General features: G+C 31.2%; 1 protein-coding gene across 1 annotated transcript; it reads left to right on the top strand.

Annotated features, from left to right (window-relative positions):
* Positions 1-26,107, top strand: LOC143042361 (heat shock 70 kDa protein 12A-like). The gene is made up of 5 exons (XM_076214637.1): positions 1-413; positions 3,078-3,383; positions 14,179-14,415; positions 18,981-19,128; positions 23,403-26,107. Exons 1-5 carry the CDS (start codon positions 78-80, stop codon positions 23,996-23,998), a joined length of 1,623 nt encoding a protein of 540 aa, XP_076070752.1. The 5' UTR covers positions 1-77; the 3' UTR covers positions 23,999-26,107.
* The last annotated feature ends 584 nt before the right edge of the window (positions 26,108-26,691 follow it).

The raw sequence follows: 26,691 nt of genomic DNA on the forward strand, positions 1-26,691 counted from the left end.
TTGACATTGATTTATCGAAACTGAAAACCATTGAGTTATCAGAAATAACTAGATATCAAGATGGAAAAAAGAAGATCATGATGCAGGAAAGTGATCTGATCAATTTAATTCACAGGCAATCACAAATACTAAATAATGAATTTGAAAAACATTGGAATATTTTCCAAGATGTTATCAGTAAAGAGGAAACCATTTTAGAACAAAATGTTGAACAAACTAAAACAAGACGTAAAATATTTGATGATGCTGCTAGTTCATCCGACGCAAATGAAGCATTCAGAGCTGCAAGAGAAGGGAAACAAAAAATAAACGAGGACAGTGAACGAAGCTATAGTGATATACAACGCCCACCAACTTTTGTTCCCCGCTTAGTTTCGCCAACAACGATACCATTAGTTCACGGATTGCTCGAGGTAAGTAATTTATTAAACAACTGCAGGGTATGACACTGGCAATCAATATGTCACTGGATGTGTTATTTAACATACTAACCTCTTGTCGTCTTACGGAAAATCAGTATTTTCCCTTCTGTTTTTCTTAGTACATGGCTTTTTTGCACTATAAAATTCAATAAATGAATGATTTTTCATTGTACACCAACCTTAGAACATGCTCACCCCTTATTGTCCAATGAAAAGTAAGTTGGTTTTTTTTACTCCTTATTTCGTGCACTTCAAAATGCTGTACATGAACAACTTTTGATTGTAGATTAAATATGAAGAAGAACTCTTAATAACCACTTTAATAAAGTGTACAATCACCTGAGACATTTCCTTAGGAAAATAGCCTACTCAGTAAACTTGAAATAGAATAGCATTTTTAAAAATATTTTCAGTATTGCAAATGTTTATCATGGAAAACAATTGTACAAAACAAACGAAAATGAACTGAGTGCAAAGGTTAAGGTAGAAAAATCTTTTATTCCTTTTTTATACCAGACATTCAAGTCATTTTTTTCTTACAAGAAAACAATGTCAGAATACTAAACATGAAAAAGCAAAGGATTTTCTTTTTTGGGAAAAAACCACAACAAATGTTCATTCATCAATAAAAAGTACGCATCAGATGTTGAATGGTCGTAAATTAAGTTTGTTTGGCTTCAACTAGATGTCAGTAACTGCGAGTACTCTCAAATCGTATAATTCGACCTATTGATACTGTTTATAATGCTTTTTTGTTATTTTATATTGATATGGATCTTTTCTATATACCAGCTTTGATTATTTGGAATATCTACTAATTTTCACTTCTTCGTACTACATTTGTATGAACACCAAGATTATTCTCTTGAAATATGTACAGGGAAGTTTTAGCTAGCTCTAATTGTATAGTTTAATTGTTGATATTCACCTCAATTAGTATCTAGTGTTAAATTATGTATTAAAATGACAGAACTTTCTTGGTATTCCTAATTATTAGAAGAATTTTGTACAAATAAGTGGTATACCTAAAACGACAAAGTTATTTTTCATTTACCTGTATATATTATTAAAAAAGGTTTTTAAAGTGATTATTTTCGAAGGGTTAAATATTTTGCGGTGGTGTCTTGTCGTGGCTTTGTTTGGACTTGTTTGTTTGCTTTTTTGGCCTTGAATGTGTTTCCCTTATATTTTATTAACTATGCATTTGCATTCATATATCGCAGATCAAATTTATTCGTTATTCGTGTATTTATTGACGTTTTTTTATTAAGTTAAGCCTTCCAATTGATATTTTATCATCTGTTTTTCTATGTTGTGTTGTTATGCTATTAAATCAGAAAAAAGGAGAAGGTTTGGTACCATTAAAACGTTTAATCCCGCTGCAAATGTTTGCACCTGTCCTAGGTTAGGAATCTGATGTACAGTATAGTTGTCGTTAACTTTGTTTATGTAAATTATACGTGTTTCTCGTTTTTTATATATATTAGACCGTTTGTTTTCCCGTTTGAATGGTTTTACACTAGTAATTTTGGGGCCCTGTGTAGCTTGTTGTATTGTGTGAGCCAAGGCTCCGTGTTGAAGGCCGTACATTGATCTGTAATGGTTTACTTTTATAAATTGTTATTTGAAAAGAGAATTGTCTCATTTACCCAAAATATATTCACATTTCAAAAAACATTGCGTGCTTATAAAAATCAAGAAAAGGAGTAGGGTCATTAAGGCCCAGTTTTGGCCCAAGAAAATAAAATGTTTGATAACCATTTCAAATTGGCACATAATGTTTAGAAATGCATAGGGTCAAGAAATATCAATTAAAAACAGAATTTTTTTTATCTGATGACGTCACAATTACGTCATAAAATGTATTGTTTTCACAAAAACGATGTAAAATACAGAATTTATGCAGTTTTCTATCATTATTTCCGTTGAGGAAAGATCCTGCGCAGCCGAGAAACAACAAAATAATTTAACAGAAGCTTTATTATAACTATTGGCATAATCTCACCAAATATAAAGTTGTTTCTTGGGTGCGCACATACTTTTTAAATCTAAAATATACTTAAAATTTGATGAAAAAACAAGGAAAATAGCCGAAATTTAACAAATTATGCAAATTAGGTCATGATTCGTTGCCATGGTAACTTGTTCGATGTCAATTTTTTTTGTTTTTCTTAGTACCTTATACCTTAGTCAAGTTTTCAGTAATTTAAAAATATGTATGATATCTTTTAAATTTGCAGTAATTTTTGGGCCAAATAAGGTCCTTATTTCCCCTACTCCTTTGAGGTATGAAAGCATTGAAATTTACCTGAATTAGAAAAAAAACTCAATGTTTGAACAATTTATTCGTTGTGTCCCAATACATCGAAGTTAGTGCTATTTCATTCCATCTGTTGACATGATAATTACCTATGTTATGCATTCCTTTATTTTATTCAATTCAACAACATTATAAAAAGGGAATTAAAAGGTTTAGATATTATATCGGGAAGGATGATTTTGTAGGGTCATTGAAGAGGTAAATATGGTCTAAATTGGTCCGAAAATACTTGGTCATGTTTTATGAACACCTAAAACCCTCCCTTGGTCTTTAAATCTTCATAAAACATGACCAAGTATCGTCTAACCTATACGTAAGCTGTTATCTTTATGTAGTTTCAGGATAGATACAGAAGACAGAACGTTGTGGTTATAGAAATACGCACAAACAATATCAGAGCTGCTCTCTGTTTGAAATGCGATTATGACGCCTTCACTAGAAATTCCAAATGTGACCTTGGTATACGTTCTGTGACATATACAAATGCCGATAGAACGTCTATAGATGTCGTTTTGAAACCAAATGGAAAAGTTCATGGCATTGATTTGAAAAATAAATTGGAGTTCGAAGAGAAAAGATCTGATATATTCAACAACTGGTACTATTTTCAAAACATCGGGGAAATACTTTTAGAAATGAAGGTTAGTAAATATGGTATTGTATTTTGTAATGGAAATATACCAATCAGTGAAGGCAAATGCTTTTTAAAAATCAGATTTCAAACTGTCCGTTTAAAAAAAACGTCGTAAATTGCTGGTTTGCAGATTTCTGCATGTGCAATTTAGTTGAGGGATACTTTATATAGAGAATAATACATGGCAAAATCCGTATCATATGTCGTATCATCATGAGACACCAATATCAGCCTAAGAACCTTCATGCCTGGGGGATGATATTGGTCGAGGGTGATACGGCATGAGATACGGATTTTGTCATGTTTTATACGCTTTATCATATATTTCAAGAGAAGAGTATTATATTATATGAACTGTTGTCTGGTCCATAGAACTGGGTTACCTTCAGTTCTACTTTTGTCTTCTTTCAAAAGCATTAAAAGAACTGCTCAATTACTTATCCGAAGCACCTGGGTAACCTTACAATTTGCGTGCTGTTGTTTTAAAAATATTTTGTTGATTATTGTATTTTTTTATTGTGTTTTTTTATAGTTGCATTTAGTGTGTCAAAAATATGATAACTTGACGTTCGTGACGTCATATACCAAACAATGACGTCATTCAATAAATTGCGTCACGCCCGAATTACCGTTCTGTTGGACCTATTTTGAGGAAAAATTTTCTTAAGCTTACATAAATAAAAACTGACTTGGGGTGTGATAAAGGGTATGCGATAAAGGGTGCGCATCAAAGTTGCGCGATATGGATTACACAGCAGGCTATTTATCAAATATACAAAACTACTGTATTTACTACTAAAAATATGATAAATTGAAATATTCGCATAGTTTTACATATTGATGTTAGTCCTAATCAAGGCTATCATGGGACTGAGATTGTGTTTCGCTTTAAGGGCATACGATACAGTTTTGATCCCGTATTTACAGTTTGATGAACATTTCCATATAGGCTATTTTTTGCCTGATTAAATCAAATATGTTATAAAAAATTATACCTTCACGTGCTACTTATTGAGTTAAATGAGGTCGAAATTTTGAATATTTGCCAAAAAAATTAGGATTTGTGGCCGTATTTTCCCTTTGGAAAGAAAACCATAACTTTTTTGTTTTAAAAGATAAACCCAAATTGTTTTTGTCAAATAATTTGTAACTCCTGTTTGTTATAAATAACTTAAAAAGTTATGCATTTTTTATTCAGAAATAACTCATATTTATCAAATGGTCATGAATTGAGAAAAAAACGTATTTTTTTGCTGTATATTTATCAACATTAAAAAAATTGCATTATTAACAGTTTTATAAAATTTGGTTCACAAAATCTCCCTGCAAAATGAAACAAAATGTCGTTTTAAAAAATAGGTGTCCATGCACTCGTTTTCACATTAAATCAGTTTGAATGATAAAAATCAGTCGAAAAATGGATCTTTTCCCGGTATGTCACAGTTTGACGTCTCAAAAATAACATTTTACGTTAGCAACGTCATTACCTCCCCTGTTACTATATCGTATGCCCTTAATCTTAGCCCATCGAGAACCAAAACACTTTGTGCAACAAAATATATCAATCTGAGTAATCATGCAAAATAAGACTTTCGTGATGTTCGATGTAAAATTTATAAAAAAAACAGGGTGGTGGAGATTATTCAACAAAGTTTAATAAAAAAAAGATAAAATATCAAATTGTGCTCAACTTCCCTCCCTTCCCCTCAACATAAAATAAAAGAATGAATTCAAATTCCTTCTTTTCATTAACTTACAATCACACTTATGAAAACAAGTGTCTTGGCTCCCCACTTAAAAAAATAAAAATGACTTCCCAATTGGCAAAATTACGTCACAAAATGAATGACAGAACCCCTTGAATTGTTATAGGATATAACATGTTCACTCGTGTTGACATATTCTGTAAATACTAAATGCACAAATGATTAGACTACAAGTAATACATGATTTTAAAAATAATTAACGACGATTACGAGAATGAGATTGAATAGAGAATAGGTCGTGCATTTAACAGTAACTGAAAAGCAAGACTAAAAATCATTTTTGAAATAAATATTGAACGACCATATGATTCAAGGGGTGCATTAGTTTGTATCCCTTTTACCACTTGCTTCATATAATCGCAAGTGTGGTCATATCTTTTATTAAACATTTGACCTCTAAATTTTCAAAACGTCAGCATACATTCTTTTTGTTCCGTCTCTAAGGTCGAGTTTCAATACATTTTCCTAACATTGCATTTTATGTTTATATTAAATCTTCAATCATGTTTAACACAAACAACGTATCGAAGGTAAATGTATTTTGAACTCTTTTCCCCTTATTTTCAGATATTAAATGTGTGTTCCATGTTTGCGATGTGTTTTAATTTTAATCAAAGGATCTATTCCATTCAGAATAGAAGACTGGTTTATCTGATTAAACATATTAAGAATATTTGTGTTATCATGTTATTGCAATGCATGCTCCTATTACTTAATTCGTACCTTTCGTCAAATGTAAGAAAGGTCCATTAAAATATAAATGACCTGTTGGAGTGACCTGTTCTATGAATAGTTACTATATAATTAATTTATCGGTGTTGAAATTTGTTCATTTTAAAAGTATCGAAAAAAAGAACTAAAAAAACTCTCAGAGCAGTTTTTTAACATGTTTAAGATTCTGTTTCTTTGGTATAGTAAAACCTCGTCTGGGATACAGTAGTTAAGCAATTTTTTTTGTGTTCTAACATGAATGGGTCAATGTCACTGCTTTGACATAAATAGCATTGATACGGGTTTTTTTTTCTGAAAATCTATATATGATGACTCAGCATAAAGTCATATTTCACAATATGAATAGTTTTCCTAAAGCCGAGTATGCAAATTAAATTCAAAATATAAGAATTTATGTATTTAGATTGATACGAAGTGCTTATATTCACTCTTCGCAGTCAATGAAACGCAAAGATCCTTGATTGAACATTGTACAGAGGCAAAACAGAGAGAAAAATCCCCAACCCAATGTTCACAAATCATATAATTTAACCTGTCATGGAAATGATCTTATAACACTGGACACTTTAAATTTGCAAAACACTTATTTGCAAATCCGCCGCCACCTCAAATAAGAGCTACAATGTCATGTATATAACCAAAATGTGCAGAATTAAATGGGATTCAATAATTTCATTGGTTTTCTACTGTTACTATTATATTTATTTTGCTATTTGATATATAAAAACATGGGATTTTCAATATCCCATAGGACAGGGCAAAATCCCATTGGATCGACCATTATCCCTTGGGATTTTGGTTAAATTAAATCCCATGGGATTTTTTTGGTCCCATATGATAATTGTAGTCCCATGGGATATTTGTTGCGCCATGGGACAAAAAAAATCCCATGAGACTATAATTATCCCATGGGATTTTTTATATCCCTTGGGACAAGTTAAAGATATATAAATATAAATAAACAGTAACGTGTATGTTACAATGTATTCTTTTTGGTAGTAAATTATTATAACATGAATCTTTTTAATTAAATATCTTTTTTCTTTGGAAATGTTAATTCAACATATTGTTTTATAACTGTTCAAAACTAAACTTTTAAACAACAAAGCAGATAATGTAAGTATCAATATATGTTTATTTTTGAATTATAGAATACTTTCTTGAAACACTATTATTTACCATATGAAATCAATGAAAAACGCTGTTATAAGGCCGAACATACTAGTACTGTAAATTCAAAAAATATTATGTGCATTTATTATTGGGATTTTGTCATTTAAGACTAAAATGCGATTTTAATTTTTACAATTTTGAGAAAAAAAAATCCAGTTTAATTCATATAAAATATTTCAAAATGAGAGCTTAAATTATTGCGTTTACAACTATATATATGTCGCAATTTTCGCAAAAAATAAAAACCTCACAATAATTTCTGATTTTACAGTAGCTATTTTTAAAAGTAAATCTATTTTTTTCACAATATCCCTCCACACAAAACATTAAAAGTTTCTTATCATCCAGCATTGTGTGATCGTTTAGTCCACTTTTTGGTCATTCAGCACAGAAAATTTACATTATTGTGGTTTCAATATCCTTTGGTATTTAAAAGAACTTCAAATCATTGAATGAGTGATGAAAATAATAGCTGATCCAACTTTTGTCTTTGAAATATTCTGGTTTTGTTTCTATGTTTTCTTCATTTATTCTAGGTGATGAATGTCAATCCTTCTGAAAAAGAACCAATTAAATCTTAAGTTATGTATTATTCAAAATTGTTTGCATACATGTAGCAATAATATGATTTTCAATCAAACAAACTAGGCATTATGGATTTTACTGATGATTAAAGGTTGTTCAGTGTCATCAGTTGCTAACCTCCTACATCTTTTGTTCTCTGATGGAGAGTTGTCAATTAGCAATATACCACATCTTCTTATTATCATACTATATAACAATCAATTAATTTATTCTTCTTTATAACATTTTGGTATTTTCCCAAGTTATATACATTATATATATATATCATGTAAATATGATCAATGTTAGGCAATTATTATAACATATTCCATTATTCACAAGAATTTGCAATATATTATACAAAACGCAGACAACAGAAACAATATTTCTTTAAGCTTCTGAAGTTCTGACAGAGTTCAACTTATGTTTAAAATCCCTTAAAATCTTCGGGCTTATTGGATATTATAACATTGATACAAAAAATTATATTGTTTTATCCTTATTTTGTGTGTTGTTGGCTTGCTGTTTCGTTTTTATATCAGTTATACATACATCAACAATCGTCTTCTTTTATATTAAAATTAAAAATGGGATAAAAAACGAATAACTTATCACCAAGTTCACACACACCAAATTGTGTTTGATACTAATTTTAAGACATGTATAAATGTTCCAGACCATATAAGTATTTGGATACGGTCTGGAACATATAAGTATACTCACACAGTCCGACCATATGCATACAGTCAGACCATTTGAGAATACTTGTACTGTCTAGTACCTGAGCTCGACCAAACATGTCTTTTTATTTCAACTGCAATTAAACTTTTTGTATTAATCTATAAAAGATTTCAGTTATGTTGATCTGTAATGTACATTTGTTTCTAATAAACTTGACCAACTTCTTAAAATTGGACAGACTGTACACGTACAGTCTAACATCTCATATGTTCTGGAACATAAACATGATTAACAAGCATTCGACAGGATGTCATGCTAAAATTTCATTAATATAAGTACTAAATTTTGAGTATATACATGTAAATCCACAAGCTACTTACTGAAATTCATGGCAAACACTCACCAAAAACTTAAAGAGGATACAATTTAAAGGAAGGACTGGACAGATGAATGCACAAACACTATTTAAACAGAGCATAAAACATACCAAAAACAAGATGTTTTACATTTATCCTTTGGAAGCAGGAAAATTGAAAAATTTTTTTTTCTTTCGCTGCTGTCCATGATAAAAACTTTAAATTAATTCATGCAAAATATGAAAATCTACAAAGGTAGGACCTTGAACCTCAGCTTATCCACATTTTGACTTTTGAACTGCGTATTTGTTCTTTTAATCTTGCTGACAATCTAATCACAAAAAAATGATAAAAACATAATTCTAGATTAACTTTGTGTTTTCATTTTTGTTGGTACAAACAATTTTTCCAAACTTTAAACGTAAGCATCATCACAAATAATGAGGTCATACTAACCTCCGAAATATTTAAACAAACCAAGATTATTACTTGATTTAGATGTTGTTATGAATTAATAGCATTGATACTCTTATTTTTGAAGACCATATATGTCTTTTGCATACTTATATTCCTTTGTACAAGAGTATGCATATTAAGATGGATTATGAGGACTTAAATGTTAGATTAGCAAGATAAATTTTACGGTTTCTCAGCTCCATGTGTACAATTTGAGAGTTTCTTGCAATACTGTGTATTCTGATATTTAGAACTTATTGTGAGGTTTTTATCAATGCAACTGAGAGCTGTATCTCATTCTCATTTCTGATACATATTTATCAACTGAAGACAAGTGCCGAAATTTTCTCACTGAATTGAAGACACATAGGTGACCTTCAGCTGCTGTCTGCTTTTTGGTTGTGTTGTTGTCTCTTTGACAAATTCCCAGTTTCCACTTCCCATTTTATAACATATGTATGCAGATTTTTCTTAAATTACAATAATCAATCACGCAATTTTGTCCTTTATTGAAAATAAGCAAAAATAAATGCACACAAAATTTAACATTGTTATTTAAGGCTGATTATCGAAATTCAAAACAGTTGCCTACACCGGTTACTTCCTTGTTTGATTTATTTCATATTTTAAAAAGGGGGGTTCCCAACCTAATATTTAAGGGGGGTTTCAACTATATGTTCCCATTCAAATGCATCGATTGTCGAGTTGAACTTCCAACCCCTGGCATCCACCACTGGTATGGCTTTTGCTCATAGTTGCATTCATATTGTTACCTATACCTTACTTGTGCATCATTTGGTCTCTGATGGGCATAGACCTACTGAAGAAGGTTCAACTTACAATTTGCTAGATTTTGAGTGAGTCTATTTATCCAAAACTGTAGAAGAAAGACATTCATAATAAAAACCAAAATTATGTTCAAACAATTAGTAATTGTAACAGGATGCTGTTTCGAAGTCTCCAAAACAAAGCTCTTATAACACCATTCCTATAATGGTCCCATATTCATTTGCTTAATATAATGGTCTCATACAACAAGAATATATATGGTTATGGGGGAATCAGGGATCTGGAATTCCACCTAACCACTGGGGATCTCAACCATTTAAAGGTTTTTCAAACATGTGAGGGTGAGGGTGACCCCAATGGACTCTCCCTATATTTCATTTGATGTGTTTTATTGTTCCATACAAGAATATATACATACAAGAGGGAGTGGTGTGACCCCCTAGGGACTTCCCTTTTATTTCATATCTTTTATTTTATTGTTCCCTACAAGAATACAAAATAACCCTTTATAGACCACAATGCACAGATAATTTACATTATTTTCCTTGATTTACACTTAAGAATACAGGTATACAATTTTTAAGATAGTACAACTGAAGACTATAGTGGTAGATCCAGAAATTGTCATATAAGTGGGGGCCCACTGACTGTCTAAGAGGGGGCCAGCTCCTGTCATGCTTCGGTGATTCCCTATATAATCATACCATACTTAATAATAGATATCTTAATAATTGGAAAGAAAATATATTTGGTGATAATAAATCAGTACACGGTAATAAAAATTAGTCTGAACTAACCTCCAAACCATCAATGATTCTGTAATGAGGAGTACCCAAATGCATTCATGCTTAAATTCGCATCGTCAAAAGTCGAATAACAGAGCTTTTGTTTATTGTTTTCAAATATTTTAAACAATTTGATATTTGTCCATGCTTACTCTTCCTTTTTTTTAAATGAATACTAGAACATATTGTATTTTCTAATTTTAAAAAGATGATGTTTTGATGACGTCACATGGCGACGTTTCAGTACATTTAAGAGTTAACTGTATTGTATTTGAAGCTTTAAGGACGTCTATCGGTAGTTTTACTGTCGCAAATTTAGTTTACCTGGCGACGCAAAGCGGAGACAGGTAAACGGGTATTTGCGACAGTAAAACTACCGATGGACGTCCGCAAAGCTTCAAATACAATACAGTTATCTCTATTTTAATGCTAAACAAGTTCAAAATTAAATTGCAATCATTATTTCAGTGTAAAATCTTTGTTAAAGAAAATTCCTCGAAAAGATGATATCCAGCGTCAAACATAATTACCGGGAGTTTTCTGGCTTCTGTGCCGCTTCAGAATGTAATAAAATTTGATTAAAAGAAGATTGTTATGTGCAACATGTGAGTTTTTTGGCTTATTATTGTAGAAATTACATGTCAATACATTCAGCAATTCAAAATATCTGCTTCCTTAGTTACAGTCAAGGAGAAAGAGAATTTTACGCTAACTGTCATTCAATCAGAACCATTGATACAAAATAATTGCATTAGAATTTGAAATGGGACGTTTTTTTCCTACATAAAATATAAAGAGAAAATTTCAACATAATGACTATAAACAAAAAGGAGGGATATCATCATGATCATAGATGCACACAAACTTGCAACAATGTAATTATCAATTGAAAGAAGGAATGAATGAAAAAAATATAAGTATGTTGTTGTCTAAATAAAATTGCTTTGTCTTCTCATTTGAATTGCTCCATCCAATAAAGATGTATGGAGGGAGATCTTTGACAAGATTGGAAAAATGTTGTGTCTAAGAATTGCGGGAATATTCTAGTGGATGAAATAATTTATTAACTTGACTCCTATATAGTGAACTGAATAATTATACATAGCAAGCAGCCAAAAAGAAAACTAAAACTTTAACAGAAAAAGTGTTTATATTATAAATCTGCAAATATAAGCATAATATCATGTACACTACAAAGGTATATAATTCAAATTGTTTGCATATTCATGTATTGCAATGAAACTATAACAAGGAAAACCTTACCTCATGAACATGATGAAAAGAGTAAACTATTCAATCAGAATATTATTTTTGTTTTCAGTTCTATTTTTCATAATAAAATAAACAAGACAAAGATTTCAAAACAATATTTTTTCATTTATTTAGACATGTGATCATTTACTCTTTGACCTTATTTTTTTTCATTATACAATCCAAAATCAGAATTATTATCTTTATTGTCATAATTACAAATAAAAAACATGTGTGTGACAAAATGAAAAAAATATTATATATTTATATGATTTTTTTTTTTAAAACTCGTATACATTTAAAACTTTTTATAACCAAACAGCATTCATTGCAACATACACATTACTGTTTATTTATATCTATATATTATTACTTGAATCACATAGGATTTATTTTGTCCCATGGGATAATGGTCAATCCCATATTGAAAATCCCATGTTTTTATAAATCAAATAGCAAAATAGATATAAAAGTAACAGTAGAAAACTAATGAAATTATTGAATCCCATGTAATTCCGCACATTTTGGTACTGTAGCTCTTATTTGAGGCGGCGGCAGATTTGCAAATTAGTGTTTTGCAAATTAAAAGTGTCCAGTGTTTTATGTTTATAACGGTCTTTTGCAAAGAAAACAATAACCTTGCTTTCGAAGTCAGTTCTTTTAAATGTTTAATGGATGATATATGGTTTTATAAAGATAAAAGTTCTAAGAGGGCCATTTGAGGCAGAGTTTTTTTTTTACTTTGATAGATAAATAGGAATAAAGAAAGATGTTGACTGGAGACAGAGGCAGGATTGAACGCTTCATATAATCTTGAATATTGGAATGATTATCTATTGACCATTAAATTTATAGTATTCTGAAATGTTTCAATTGGTTATCAGTAAAGACAACAGTAGCATACTGCTGTTCAAACCTCATAAGTCGATAGAAAAAAACTTATCCGGGCTACATACTAATACTGAGGGAAACGTATTAAATATAAGAGGAGAACAATGACACATTATCAAAATGTAACACACACATTCTAAGCATTAGACAAAATCCGATGAGAATAACAACTATAACATCAAAACTAAATACTTGAACTTGGGAAAGAAAATACTGTGACACGTCTGATAATAATGTGAATTCACACTCAAATATAAGAGGGAACAAACGACACAAAAGAAAAACTACGTTAAAATGTAATACACACAGAAACGATCAATAATATGATAATGGCCATATTCCTGACTTGGTACAGGGCATATGTTTAAAGAAATAAATGGTGTGTTGAACCTGGTTTATCAGAATAATTTCATATATATACAACGTGCATATAGGGTAAGCTGATAGAAATTAAAGTTTTGTTTTCAAATTCCTAAAACATTGAACTAGATTGACTGTATCAAAGGTACTGTTAAAGAAATTAAAACTAGTCGACCAAGCATAAACAAACAAGGTCAGAAGGTTCAGTATGGGACAGCATCGTACATTGAGTTACTGAGAAACAATTATGAGTTACCAAGTTTGACAATGCATGGTAATAAAAAATGAAAGCTAAGTCTACAGAAAAAGTAAGAAAAAAATAGCCTTAGGATAACGACTTATCAACACACCTGGATATTTAGTTCTATTAAAATAACGACTCTGGATGTTTTTCAGTCACATGGCAACTGTTGTTATGTAAGAGAAAGTAATGTTTCTTGAAAGGAGTTATCTCCCTTAGACCATTTTGAATAAAAAAGAAATCAACTTTACTCAAAATCAGGAAAAGGCTACATATTTTATTTTTTGATATTTTTTAAAGAAAATTGTTCTCTTTAGTTTGCATAAAACCATTTTCCTTAAAACATCCGGTCTAAGGAGAAAATAGTGAAATTCTTGTACTGCAAAAAGTGGGGAAAGTTCATATTTTCCCAATATTCAATAAAGCACCAAGAGGAACATACTGTGTTCAATGGTTTTATATTACAAATTTAGTTCTTACTTCACAAGATCTTTCAACACAAAAAGTATCGTGGATTTCTGTGATACAGTGCGTATCCTTATTTCATTATTTTGCATGCATGATTCTTATCCAGACTGCTAAAAAGTTATGTCTCTATGAGATGCAACCTACAGATAAGAACTTGGAAGCAGTATGACAAAAAAAAATTCTAATAGTATTCTTAATCTCCGCAAAAGAGGCGTGAGAATCAGCTGTATTTTCAAAGTGCATTCTTTAAGAAACATTTAATTTTTAAATTAATTTGTAAATATTTTAGGATGAATTAACCACGGACATTTGGCTGATAGAATCAAGAAATGATGTTGGAGGCACATCAAAGAAAATGAAAGCATTAGATGTTTATACAGCTGTAATGAGTTACATAATTGAAAATATTTCAAAGTTCATGTCAAGAAGAAAAGAAAACTATATGGACGATATTTTTTTGGTGCTAACCGTTCCACGTATTTGTGGAACTCAAGGAGAACAGTTCATGCACGATGCTGCAAAAAAGGTAAACACCATACTATAACGCATGCGTGCAAGTTAAGGTAACACGATACCGAATGACGTTACGCCATGAGTTATCGTTCCTGACGTTATCAAATAACGTTCACACATGTATAAGCCAATGCAGCGGGTTTTGTGTAGCATTTTTAACGGTAACTTTCCCTAGATGCAGAGTGCCGAGAGTTTTGATGCAATACGTAGCGGTTATTTGACATAGATTGTTTTATCGTTTTCCGGTAATCATTCTGCTTATTGTTAATCTTTAAAAAGTATTACTTTACTTTTTAAATATTCTGTTTCTTTTGATATTTAAGCATCTGCACGTTTTATCTATATATGTTCTTATACATAACAGGCATAGTTTTATCACTTTTTTTTTATTCTTGGTATAGATATAGGAAGATGTGGTGTGAGTGCCAATGAGACAACTCTCCATCCAAATAACAATTTTTAAAAGTAAACCTTGGTTTTTTTTTGCAATAAGTATTAATTCATGTTTCACGCCGTATCCCCATAAAATTTTGTTTTGAAATTAGAAATCTAATTCATAGAAGCTTAGGATGATGTGTGAAAAAACGGGGAATTTTACAACTATTAATTCGTTTTAAAATGGTCATCAAAAACACCGCTCGGACAAAATTGAAATTTATTTGGATGAGAATACGGATATAATTAGGGGGAAAAGCACAATACAAGCAGACGTTGAAAATCATACAGAAAATAGTTTGTTTGTACTGAATGTAAAAAAGTGGTTATTTAGCCAAATAACTTTTCCTGTTTTTCATGTGTAAACAGTCTCTGAAATTCATTCGTCTGTACAGAGTAAATTCGATATAGATTGGAAATATTTTAAAATACAGTGCCAGCTTTGTAATCGTATAAACCACGTCTACTCAGGACGGACAGCAACATCGGAATGAAGCATTAGAAAGTTAACGAAGGCTGAGAAATACATGGGCACTTGATTCGGCAGAAAAAAAATAACAAAATTCAGGTTCCGTTACAGTCTGAATAAAGCCAGCCCCGAGTATCCACTTGCGTCTACAAACGCAAGTTGATAGTTGGGACTGGCTGTAGTCAGACCGGTTCCGTGTTCCATGATTCCGTTATAATTTTTTTCTCGAAATTTACATGCAAACGGCTGACTTTTTATTATTCAAACGGCAAGAGACTGTAAAAAAGCTAGATCTTGAAATCATTTAGATTTTATATTCGTGTTAATTTACGCTTGCATGGGTATTCGGTGTCTTTTTAGTTTTGAGTTGGAAATAATGTACATGTACAAGTTGGGAGACAAAACGATTGAAAGAAAATTAACAAAGTTACCTTTTAGGGCTCTGAGGGCCATATTGCTCGCATAATAGGCGTGGGAAAAGGCCCGGAAAGTTTCTTTCTTAAAAGTAGTTTTTAGAACAAGTATACAAGTATATATATACATGTATAGCGTCAGTTTAAATTTTCCCTTCCATCATCGTGGATGCCCTGCCTCTATTGCAAAACCTACCTATTGTATATATTGTTAACTTGTTCTCGTCCTGAACATGCATGAACTATTTTCCACTGAACGTTAACCAACCAATAATCAAAGCTATCAATCCTACAATTTACCCCCGTCACTTGGAACTTTAGTTGTTAAAATTAAAAAAAATTCGACAAAGTTTAAACGCAGACCATGAGGAAGACCAAAATTGAAAAGTTACGCAAAACTAAATAGCTACGTTACCGCTTGCTCATTTTGGAAGTGGGTAACATGAGACTTTATCTGTAAAAGTACAAGTACAAATAAAAAAACATGTGTACATGTACATGTTATTTGTACAAAGGTTGGCTGATAGAATGATAAATAGAGATATGTGATATATGCAATTTATAAGATAGCAACAGCTGGGCATTAATTAGCTGACATCAACACCTTGAAGACATCAAGAAAATCGTGACTAATGCTAATTGGAATAGTATCTTTACACTTCTTATTTGTAGTTTTAGTAAACGTTGGAAAAGTTTGAGTATGTGTAGTATAATTGTCACAGTAACATTTCAGTCTCTTGGTAAATATTAGTTCAAGTCTTAAAACTTTTGCTCTTCTCTAGAAAATTCAAACCCGATTATGAAATATAAGGAGATGCGGTAAAATTTCCAATTAGTCAAGTTTCCACCAAAGACGAAATGACGGAAATGCTATCCTTCTTACATTGCTACTACATTTCAGATCTCCAACTTACCATTCCATTATATGAACTGGATATTCAAAAATATGCATTGTCACCAAATTACTTATGGAGCACGTATCATCATATTGTTTTACATTTGTCCGTTCGACCGTTAATCCCGCACATAGTATATATATAGAGTTAATTCGGCTAATTATTTAGAACTACAGTAGTTTTGCTTCAGCTTTAAAACTATGTACCTGGTGTTACTACTCATATTATAGGTGCGCATATCGTCTGGAGTTTCTTTTTTGTTTCATGACAGGCTGCTGGATTAGGCATTTTGATAAAAATACAAAGGCACACAGAGTACAGACTCCGGCTTACATCTGATACAGGTTGAATTTCAAGCTGGAACTTTTAAATTTCGCAGTTGTTTTACTTATGTAAAGAATGCATATATGATCTCAAGATTTGTTATGTAAATAATTTTTTCACAAATGACAGAATGTTGAAATTTGAATCAACCCGAATAATTCAGTCCCTCCCCGTAATCGATCTCTCCTACTTACTTAATGTAGTAAGCGGAATATAACGACTGAATTATTCGGTTTAACAGTTTGCAAGGTTTGTCCGACTTGCTGAGAAAACAAGTAACATATTTACACAACGCAGAGTCACGGTACACTATACTACATGTATTGTATGTACCAAGTCAAGAATATGACAGCTGTTTATCATTCTTTTGATGTTTTTCAGCTTTTGATTTCGTCATTTGATAAGGGATTTTTTCGTTTTGATTTTTTCTTGGAGTTTTGTTATTTTATTTTTTGTGGAATGTGTATTTTATCATGATCATTATTTTTCCTCATAACTTTCACAAAATCTTTTTTGACTGGTGCATCAAATGTGTCTTTTATAAACAACTGTTTTCAAAATTGTATTGTATCGTCCCGAACATGCATGAACTATTTGCCACTGAACGTTAAACAACCATCAAACCGAGCAATTAAAAAACTGTTAATGCAGTGATGATACCACCATTGTCTAATCTGATGGAGTTAAAAATCAGTAATTCGGATGAATCTCACGTGAAATGTTTTATTTAATTTTCACGTAAACTTAACAAAAATCTGAAGGTATTTTTTATGGTTTTAATCAAATTTTAGAACAAAGATGTTATTTAAATAATTTTATTTCAAATATTTACGTGAATTTAACGTGTACAAAATTCCGGTGATTTATGCATGAACTATTATCATAAGATTCACATGGAACCTGTTCACGCAAGTTTCAAGTCATGATATGCTCGTTTGATGTGAAAATCGGACGATATTGATATTAATTCATGAGTGAAATTCCATGTGCAGGACGAAATAAAATTATATCTGATTCAGTAGAATTTTATATTGCATTACTAGGAACTTTACGACAGTCGACAGGGGAAATGAAAATTAAAATATACTCATTCAGATCCCGTCACATATTTTTTTCTCCATTTCTCTGAGAAGGAATAACGTTATATTCCGTACACCATATGGTCACACGTTTTTGGTCAAATTCTAGGCCTATCGATCAACTTTGAAGCCATTTATTTCAAAAACAAGGATGGTGACATATGAGTTTCTATACGTGTATGGATTCACTATGCAATCCTGGATATTATGTTAGTTTTTTGTTTTTCTCCGTATATAAGAATATAGCCATCCATTCGAAAATCTAAAAAGGTTAGCCGAAAAAAAGGCATTTCCCCTATATACCTAAGTAAATTTGTCGCCAAAATTGACGTTTTCCTATGAAAATTACAAAAAAACAAAAATGGTGACCCCCATTTTTTATTACATATTCCGATGTAACTCGATTCAAAGTACACGTATGCCAAAAATTTTGGAAATCGGGAGATATGCCATTCGGTATCGTGTTACCTTAAGAGAAACAGTTATAATCAGTTAACTCATGTTCTTATATTAAGAAAGAAATTTGTTCCACGTAACATATCTTTTTACCGAAAATACTAGTTACTAGATGAATTTAATTTCTGTACTTTTATATATGCGTAGATATTTTAAAATTCCCAGTCATTTATATGTTCTTTCCGTTAAAGTATATCCATACAAGCAAATAAACTCATCATAGATATTAGGACTAAATTTTGTATACATGCAAAACACCTTGAGCGATATGATACTTTATATCAATGAAAATGATTTGGAATAGTTGTGAAATTTAAAATATTCTTTTCATCCATTCATTGTCCACAAACCTCAAACTGAAACAAACTTCATATTTCGTTACATCTCGAACTTCAATGAGTTATATCTATTGGCTGTGTTAGTGCTTAAAATGGAATTTAAATGGAAATAGTGAAAAGTTTGCAAATTAAGTAGTAATTTAAAAGTAGATACTTTTATCCTTGCAGGCAAACTTTTTAAACGAACAGATTACTATTACTTCAGAACCGGATGCTCTCGCTGTATATTGTGAATATATGTACGGTAAACTTCAACTTAAAGGGCGCGGTACACACCAATACAAAGGTTGTAAATATTTGATGTTTGATGAAGGAGGTAAGAAAATTATGCATTACACAATTGTGTACAAATAAATTTTTGGACAGTTTTCCGAACAAGTCGATTGATCAAGCAGACAAAGCTTTCAACAATATTGTTTTATATCTAAAATATTATTTGGAACGTCTTACTAAAGAACTTATAATTTTCCGCAAAACAGGCATACCTACATGTACATATACTTTACATAATTGACAAAATCACAAAAATCAAATCATATTACACGTACCGATTTTCCAATTTTCAGATGTAGAACATGATGGAATGAACCTGAGTTTATAGCACTCACTTGTATAATAGTCGCATCAAATTCCGTTATATTTACAACGATATGTGAACAAAACAGAAATAATAGGTAAAATAGTCAACTGGCAGTCGATATTCAAAAAGGTATTAATTATGCAGTGCCCCTACATGCATGTTCATTTGTATTTGTATTCATATGGATTTCATACGGAATCATTTGAAGAAGCATCTTTTATAGATCTTTGATTTCACTTTCATCAGATATACTGATGATGTCCTATTACTCAATAAAATCCATTTCTGTGAATGATTACGTCACATACATGTTGTTCTTTTATATCCCATGACAAGGTTTGGGGGAGCAATTGCAAACTTATTTAATTTCACTATTTTGTATGTGTTTGTTCCTAGTAATGGGTCTGTAAGTACATTTTCTGTTTGTTTGTTTGTTTGTTTGTTTGTTTAACTACATTATGGTTATTTCGTTTGTTTTGTTGTTCATTTTGTCATTTCGGGGCGTTTGCTACAGTGGTAGCATCTATAATTATTTCTCATATTGTACTGGATTTTATCTATTTATCTAGTAAAGCAAGCAATAATAATATGCAAAAGAATTCACCTCCATACCATAAAGTCTCTTCTTTTTCGCTTATACTAACAAATCGTCTAAAATAAAAATAAATTTAAAAGGGACAAATTTTAATATCATATTTACCTGAACATATCTAGATGTTGGTATTTAGTCAAATCACAACCGGGATTTGTGATAATCAAGTTTAAAATTTCCAAGAAGTTTCGTTAACAAAATATATCCTAGAATGGAAAGCTTATACGCAAAGGTTTTTTTACATCACTGGGTCGATACCTCTGCTGGTGGACTATCAGTCCCCGAGGGTATCATCAGCTCAGTAGTCAGTGCTTTGGTACTGAGATGATTTAACAAACTTAACTTAAATTGTCTGATTATAAATTTTTGAAATTGCTATGAAACTAAGGTTTCAACTCCCTCAGGCAAAGTTGGCTTAAGACGAATTTGGCTATTTATTTTAGGTATTTTAGACATATAGCTCTTCAACGATTTTCGGTACTTATACATCTTCGGATTTTAAATGTTTGGCTTTGAGCGTTCCTGATGAAGGTAAATCCAGAAAAGCGCTTCGGACGCAATAAATCATAAAACGTGTTGTTTTCCATTTTTTACATCACTGGGTCGATACCTCTGCTGGTGGACTATCAGTCCCCGAGGGTATCATCAGCTCAGTAGTCAGTGCTTCGGTACTGACATGATTTAACAAACTTTACCTAAATTGTCTGATTATAAATTTTTGAAATTACTATGAAACTAAGGTTTCAACTCCCTCAGGCAAAGTTGGCTTAAGACGAATTTGGCTATTTATTTTAGGTATTTTTGACATATAGCTCTTCAACGATTTTCGGTACTTATACATCTTCGGATTTTAAATGTTTGGCTTTGAGCGTTCCTGATGAAGGTAAATCCAGAAAAGCGCTTCGGACGCAATAAATTATAAAACTTGTTGTTTTCCATTTTTTTAAAACAGTTATTGTCCGAACTATACCTGCTTTCACTTTAGGTCTTCCTCATACTTCATTTTTTCCGCTATCGATGTGTATGTGTAAAGGTAACATTACTCTACGAGATGAATCATAGAGTGCATATCTGGAAACCAGTAGGTGAACAAATCAAAATATCTATGGATATTATATATTTCCTCAAAAGATGCGTGTTTTGTGAAACAACTGTAAAAAGTAAAACCTTTAATAATAACTGTATTAAATTTTATTTTTTTATATGATACGAACTGTATCGTTTAAACGATTTGAAGGTTTATTGAAAAAAATACCGAACTCAAAGTTAATTTCAAAACGGAAAATATCTTATCAAAGGTAAATGTTTGAATTAAACTGCTCGATCTGACTCGCATTGATCATTCGAACAAAAATTAATATCGAATTATAACTTCATTTAAAAAGTTTAGCAAAGTTTTTTTCTAACTGGTCTGTAACATAAATTACAAGTATTTTAAAAAAACTAAAAAACAGAAGCGATGCGCTTTTTAGTTTTCTCCAATATTTTTTTTCAGACACAGTATATCCCATTTGCAAAATCCTTTCTAACTCCTTGCATTATTGTTATACTCAGAGGTAGGCTAACATTTCAGGACTTTTCTATTTTTTTAGTAAAGAGTCTGAATGAGATAAAATGTATATACTTTCAGTATTGCAATCAATGTTATGTACGCAATGATGGATTGGTTCACCGATCGTTTGTTCATTTTAGGAGAGACTTTGTTTTCGGTTTCTCTTTAGCACAGGTACACCAGAAAAGTCCTCTTATCGTGTTGATAGGGAACTATTTATGTTTGAGCTTTCTCTGCTCTTAGTAAGATTTTTTTTCTCAATTAACATAAGACTAAGATCACAAATAGACTCTAAAATACCCATTAGCATCTGGCAGGCGTACTTAATTATTCATCAGCCATTTTTAGCGTTTTTAAACGAAAAGTTTAATTAGTATTATTATAGCAAAAAATGAACTATAATTGGACGATACAATCACATCAATATCCGTTCGCTCAATCGATTTTTTTTTTACAGTTTGATTAATATTAAAAATATATTTTGGTTTTTAAGCGAGTGTCTGAAACTTATATATTTTTACTGTAAAATCTACAAATATCTTCTGTCATTGTAAATCCCCAAGGTTTTGAGAGTGATATTTGAATAAAAGTCCCCAAAAAAGTTTAAAAGTATTTTGATTGATTCGATTAAAATTAAATGATTCTGTTTTTGTTTCTGTTTTGCCTTTCTAGCGTATATTTTTATAAGTCTTAAATCATTTGGATTCATGAAAGGCGTTTAAAGTGGTGTAATAGTGTCAATTTGTGTTACACCTGGCTATCATAATTTCAAAATTATGATGAAGTGCTATAAGGGACGAAAGATATCAAAGGGACAGTCAAACTCATAAATCTAACATAAACTGACAACGGCATGGCTAAAAATGAAAAAGACAAACAGACAAACAATAGTACAAATGACACAACATATATAACTAAAGAATAAACAACACGAACCCCACCAAAAACTAGGGGTGATTTAATGTGCTCCAGAAGGGTAAACAGATCCTGCTCCACATGTGGCACCCGTCGTGTTGCTCATGTGATGACAAATCCGGTAAATAGTCTAATTCGGGAGGTTACATTCATGAAAGGGACGGGGATTGTAGTTACGACGTAAGGAACATATTCGATATCATTTGTTAAACGGTTATTCCATAACGGTCAACTAACTCGTGATGGAGTCCGTAAAATTAACGAAGGGATGATTTCAACTTCACCATTCGGAACTCTTGGTTTAAAAGCTTACTTGTGAGCAGCAAACCTCTATCAAAAAATCATGATAGGAAATGCAAGCACGGGAATATCATATCAATTGGGATATATATACCCCGTATGCAGATGCTGCTGGAATGTTGCTACTGAGAAATGGAAAGTTCACAATTAAAAAGCTGAAATCCAATCTTTTGGCGCAAAGTTTTGTTATCAGCCGACCTTCATTGTCAATTTCTAGATACAAGTCAAGATATGAGGCCGACCTAACTGTATATATAACCTCATATTAATAAAGAAACAAGTCGGCAAGTGGAGGGGCACAATTTGTTCCCATTGGAATGCCGACAGTCTGTTGAAAAACACATCCTCCGAACGAAACAGATATGTTGTCAATCAAGAAATCAAGCATCCGGAAAATATCAGTTTCAGAGAATTTTTTGATTGAATCAGAGTGATCCTTTACAAAGAATGACTATCCCTTCCTATGACAAGATACTTGTATCTACGTTGGCCATTTTTTTTTATGAAGCAAAGCAATACCAACTCTTTCAATTTGTCTTATTTAACTATGCAGAAACTCGTTTTGTAATCTTTTCACCGGTAGAAATATGTTTCCTGCTCCATAATTGTTGGAATATTGAATTTCTAGTTATAATTATTGTTTATCTTCAGATGGAACGACGGACATTACAGTGCACGAAGTGACATGGCCAAGATTTGTGAAGGAAATATACCGCGGTACTCGCTGGCAAAGGAACTCGTTAATTGTTGAAGAGTTTTGTTCTTTTTTGAATCAGTTGTTTGGCTATGATGTTATAGGAATTCTAAAAGAAAATATGGAATATATTGAGTTTGTACGCCGTTTGGAATTGAAAATTGAAACATTTAGCCAAAATTCCACTAAGATTGTTAGTGTATGGATTCCAGTTGTTCATTTGATACCTTTTACGACTGAACCATTCGAAGAGCTTGTACAAAAATCAAGTTACAACAAAAAAGTAGGTCTTTTGAATGATAAATTAAGAATCACTGCATCTTTATTCAGATCATTTTTTGAGAATGGAATGAGATATGCTTCAGAAGTACTGGATACATTTATTCCAGCAATCAACAAGGAAATTACAAGAGTGTTTGCTGTGCATGATTGTTCAGTGTCACCTATCCTTACAGATGTAATTAAGCAAAAACTTGGACCTACAGTTGAAGTTATAATTCTAAAATCAAACAATGCAGTGCTTGAGGGGGCATGCGTGTATGGCTTTCAGTAATACAATTTTACAACTTGCAATGTATCTTAAAACATTAGCTTTTCTTTAATTTGCATTAAGTAATCTCTCATTCTTGATCATTCCTAACAATAAATCGCAATAATAAATGTACGCAATAATATTTGAATTTACAGTATGCATTTCTATAAATGAAAAGTTAAGAGTATCCATGATTATCCTGTCGATACTGTCTGTACAAGGTCATTGGGTTATCAGGCTGTACATGACGTTCTTACGCCAAATCCATTAAATTTATATTGATTGATACTGTATAATGGGAACATTATTTAATCATATGTTGGTTGTAATTGGCTTTCCACTAGCTCTCAGGAGCAGAGAGTATTGTTTCTTTGGAGATGTGTATCTATTGTGTTTATATTAGTTGATATCAATTGATGATCGTACCGATTTACTGAGTTTTGTCATTTTCAATTGATTTTTACAGTGTGTGCTTATTATGTACTGTAACATCCCTGTTCCAGGCTGTACATATATCGTAAGTCAAAATGGAGGAGTTCGAACATCTGACAAAAGTCCAAAACCTGACATGACTTAATCAGTGAATTTGGGTACTAAGTATTAACTTTAGATGAAGGCAATAAATGCATATGATTTCTGCAAAATCTCAAAATTACCAAAAATAGCTGTTTGAATAATATTGCATACTTTTGTTTTTGCTCAACTTTTGGCCTATTATTTTCAAATTTGGATAATTTTGAACACGGAATGAAATACCGTAAGTTAGACCTAAAATATAAGTATAACTAAATCATTGTTTTCTTGGACAGCGTTGTTGAATGAATAGTCAAATGACAATTATAACTTGTGTTTACTTTTCATAACAGTTCCAAAAAATGTATGTCGAACAATGTTTGTTTACTCTTATACTAATTATAATTATAACCATGAACATGTATTCACTTTTTTGTTTTTCCACTAATTTTATGGGTTTCCTTGTGATAAAAAGCTCTTTAAAATGTAACTCTAGATATGATAGTGTGTCCTCAATAAATAATATCATTTTTCATGTTTTTGTTTATACTCTAAATGTGTTCTGTGCAATTATATTATTTATTTACTCCTTAAAACCAAGTGTTAGAGTACATAAATCTTTTTTCAATTGCGTAAATGGATAGTGTGTCCAGTTCCCACCTCCCAACATACCCGTTTCTTCTAAAATCAACGTAGCTGGAAAAAATAGATAGCCTAAATTGATGATAAGTGTCCGTTCTGCTCTAAAATCCATCTTATGTACTTAATGTTTAGAAAGATTTTTATTTTGACACACTTAATGTTGGTCATTTAAGAGCTCTTTAAAACAAAAGATTATAAAACAAAATTTCCATACTATAACTTTCAATAGCATTGACTTATTGTATTGATTATGATATGAAAAAAAAACTAAATATGATGTTATATGCCATAAAAAAAAAACGAAACAGTTAACCCAAAGACAAATAGTCATAGACCATCCCAGCTTTTAACATGTTTAATGATTATTAGTAAAATAACACGAAAAGATGACATTCAGGGGATAAACATCAATTTGATAACTTGGATTTTTTTCTATCGATTTATGAGTTTCGAACAGGGGTATACTACTGTTGCCTTTATAAGTCCACTTTGGACATACAAATACCGTGTTATGTTAAAAAAAAAACCAACAATACAACAGTACAAACACCAGCCCGCAAAAGACTACAGATCAACCATATCGAACGATATGCTTAAATGTATGAATGAATTGAAATTCCTGTACCTTGTAAGGAAATCTTGGTTTACTTGGCACTGATGGCTTAACGTCTTATTTTCTTTTCCCTTTTTTAATCTGAAAATGACATCAACTTGTGTAAATTGGTATGCGTAATGTTTCTCCAATAAGTGTAAAGTTCTATTTACAACTAAAAAATACCATATATGAAAGATATACGAGATATAAGAGATATTCGATTAATGAGTTTATTAATTTACATTACCAAAAATCATTTATATATCATAGTTGATTTTATTTGATTGATCGTGCAATCGGATACTTAGGATAGTTATGCCTTCACAAATGGTTATTTATTTATCATTGTCATCAAGGGGTACATATACCTAGTAATTTCATTCAATAAATATAATAAGTATAGTAATTTCATTCAATAAATATAATAAGTATAGTAATTTCATTCAATTAATATAATAATTATAGTAATTTCATTCAATAAATATTATAATTATAGTTGAACATACTTCTTGTAATTTATTTTATTCCAATTAGCTTAATTGTCAAAAACAACGTATTTTAGAACGCCAGAAGGGAAATGAATAAACATGATGTATAAAGCCGAAATAAACTGTAAAAACGAGCTTTATCATTAAATTCATTTCGATTATACTTAGTTACTGTAGTATTGTACAGCCTTTATCATTTTAAAAGTAAATGAAAAAAAAGAAAAATACAAAAGTGCCTGTATTCAGTTATTAAACTGACAAAAACAGAGAATGATCACTCTCGTCAGGTTTGTAAAAGATAACGATGCTCTGTTAAAAAGTTCATTTAGGGTAAACGCTATTTGCACGACTCTGGTATAGATATTGAAATCATCAACATCTGCAGTCGTCGTGACACCTTCATTTCTAATCAGCAAATGAAATTTCAAACATAAGGACGAGCACGTAAACCGTCATGTGCGCGTCGATGACACTAG

The sequence above is a fragment of the Mytilus galloprovincialis genome, chromosome 8 (genome assembly GCF_965363235.1).
Source record: "Mytilus galloprovincialis chromosome 8, xbMytGall1.hap1.1, whole genome shotgun sequence".
NCBI lineage: Eukaryota > Metazoa > Mollusca > Bivalvia > Mytilida > Mytilidae > Mytilus > Mytilus galloprovincialis.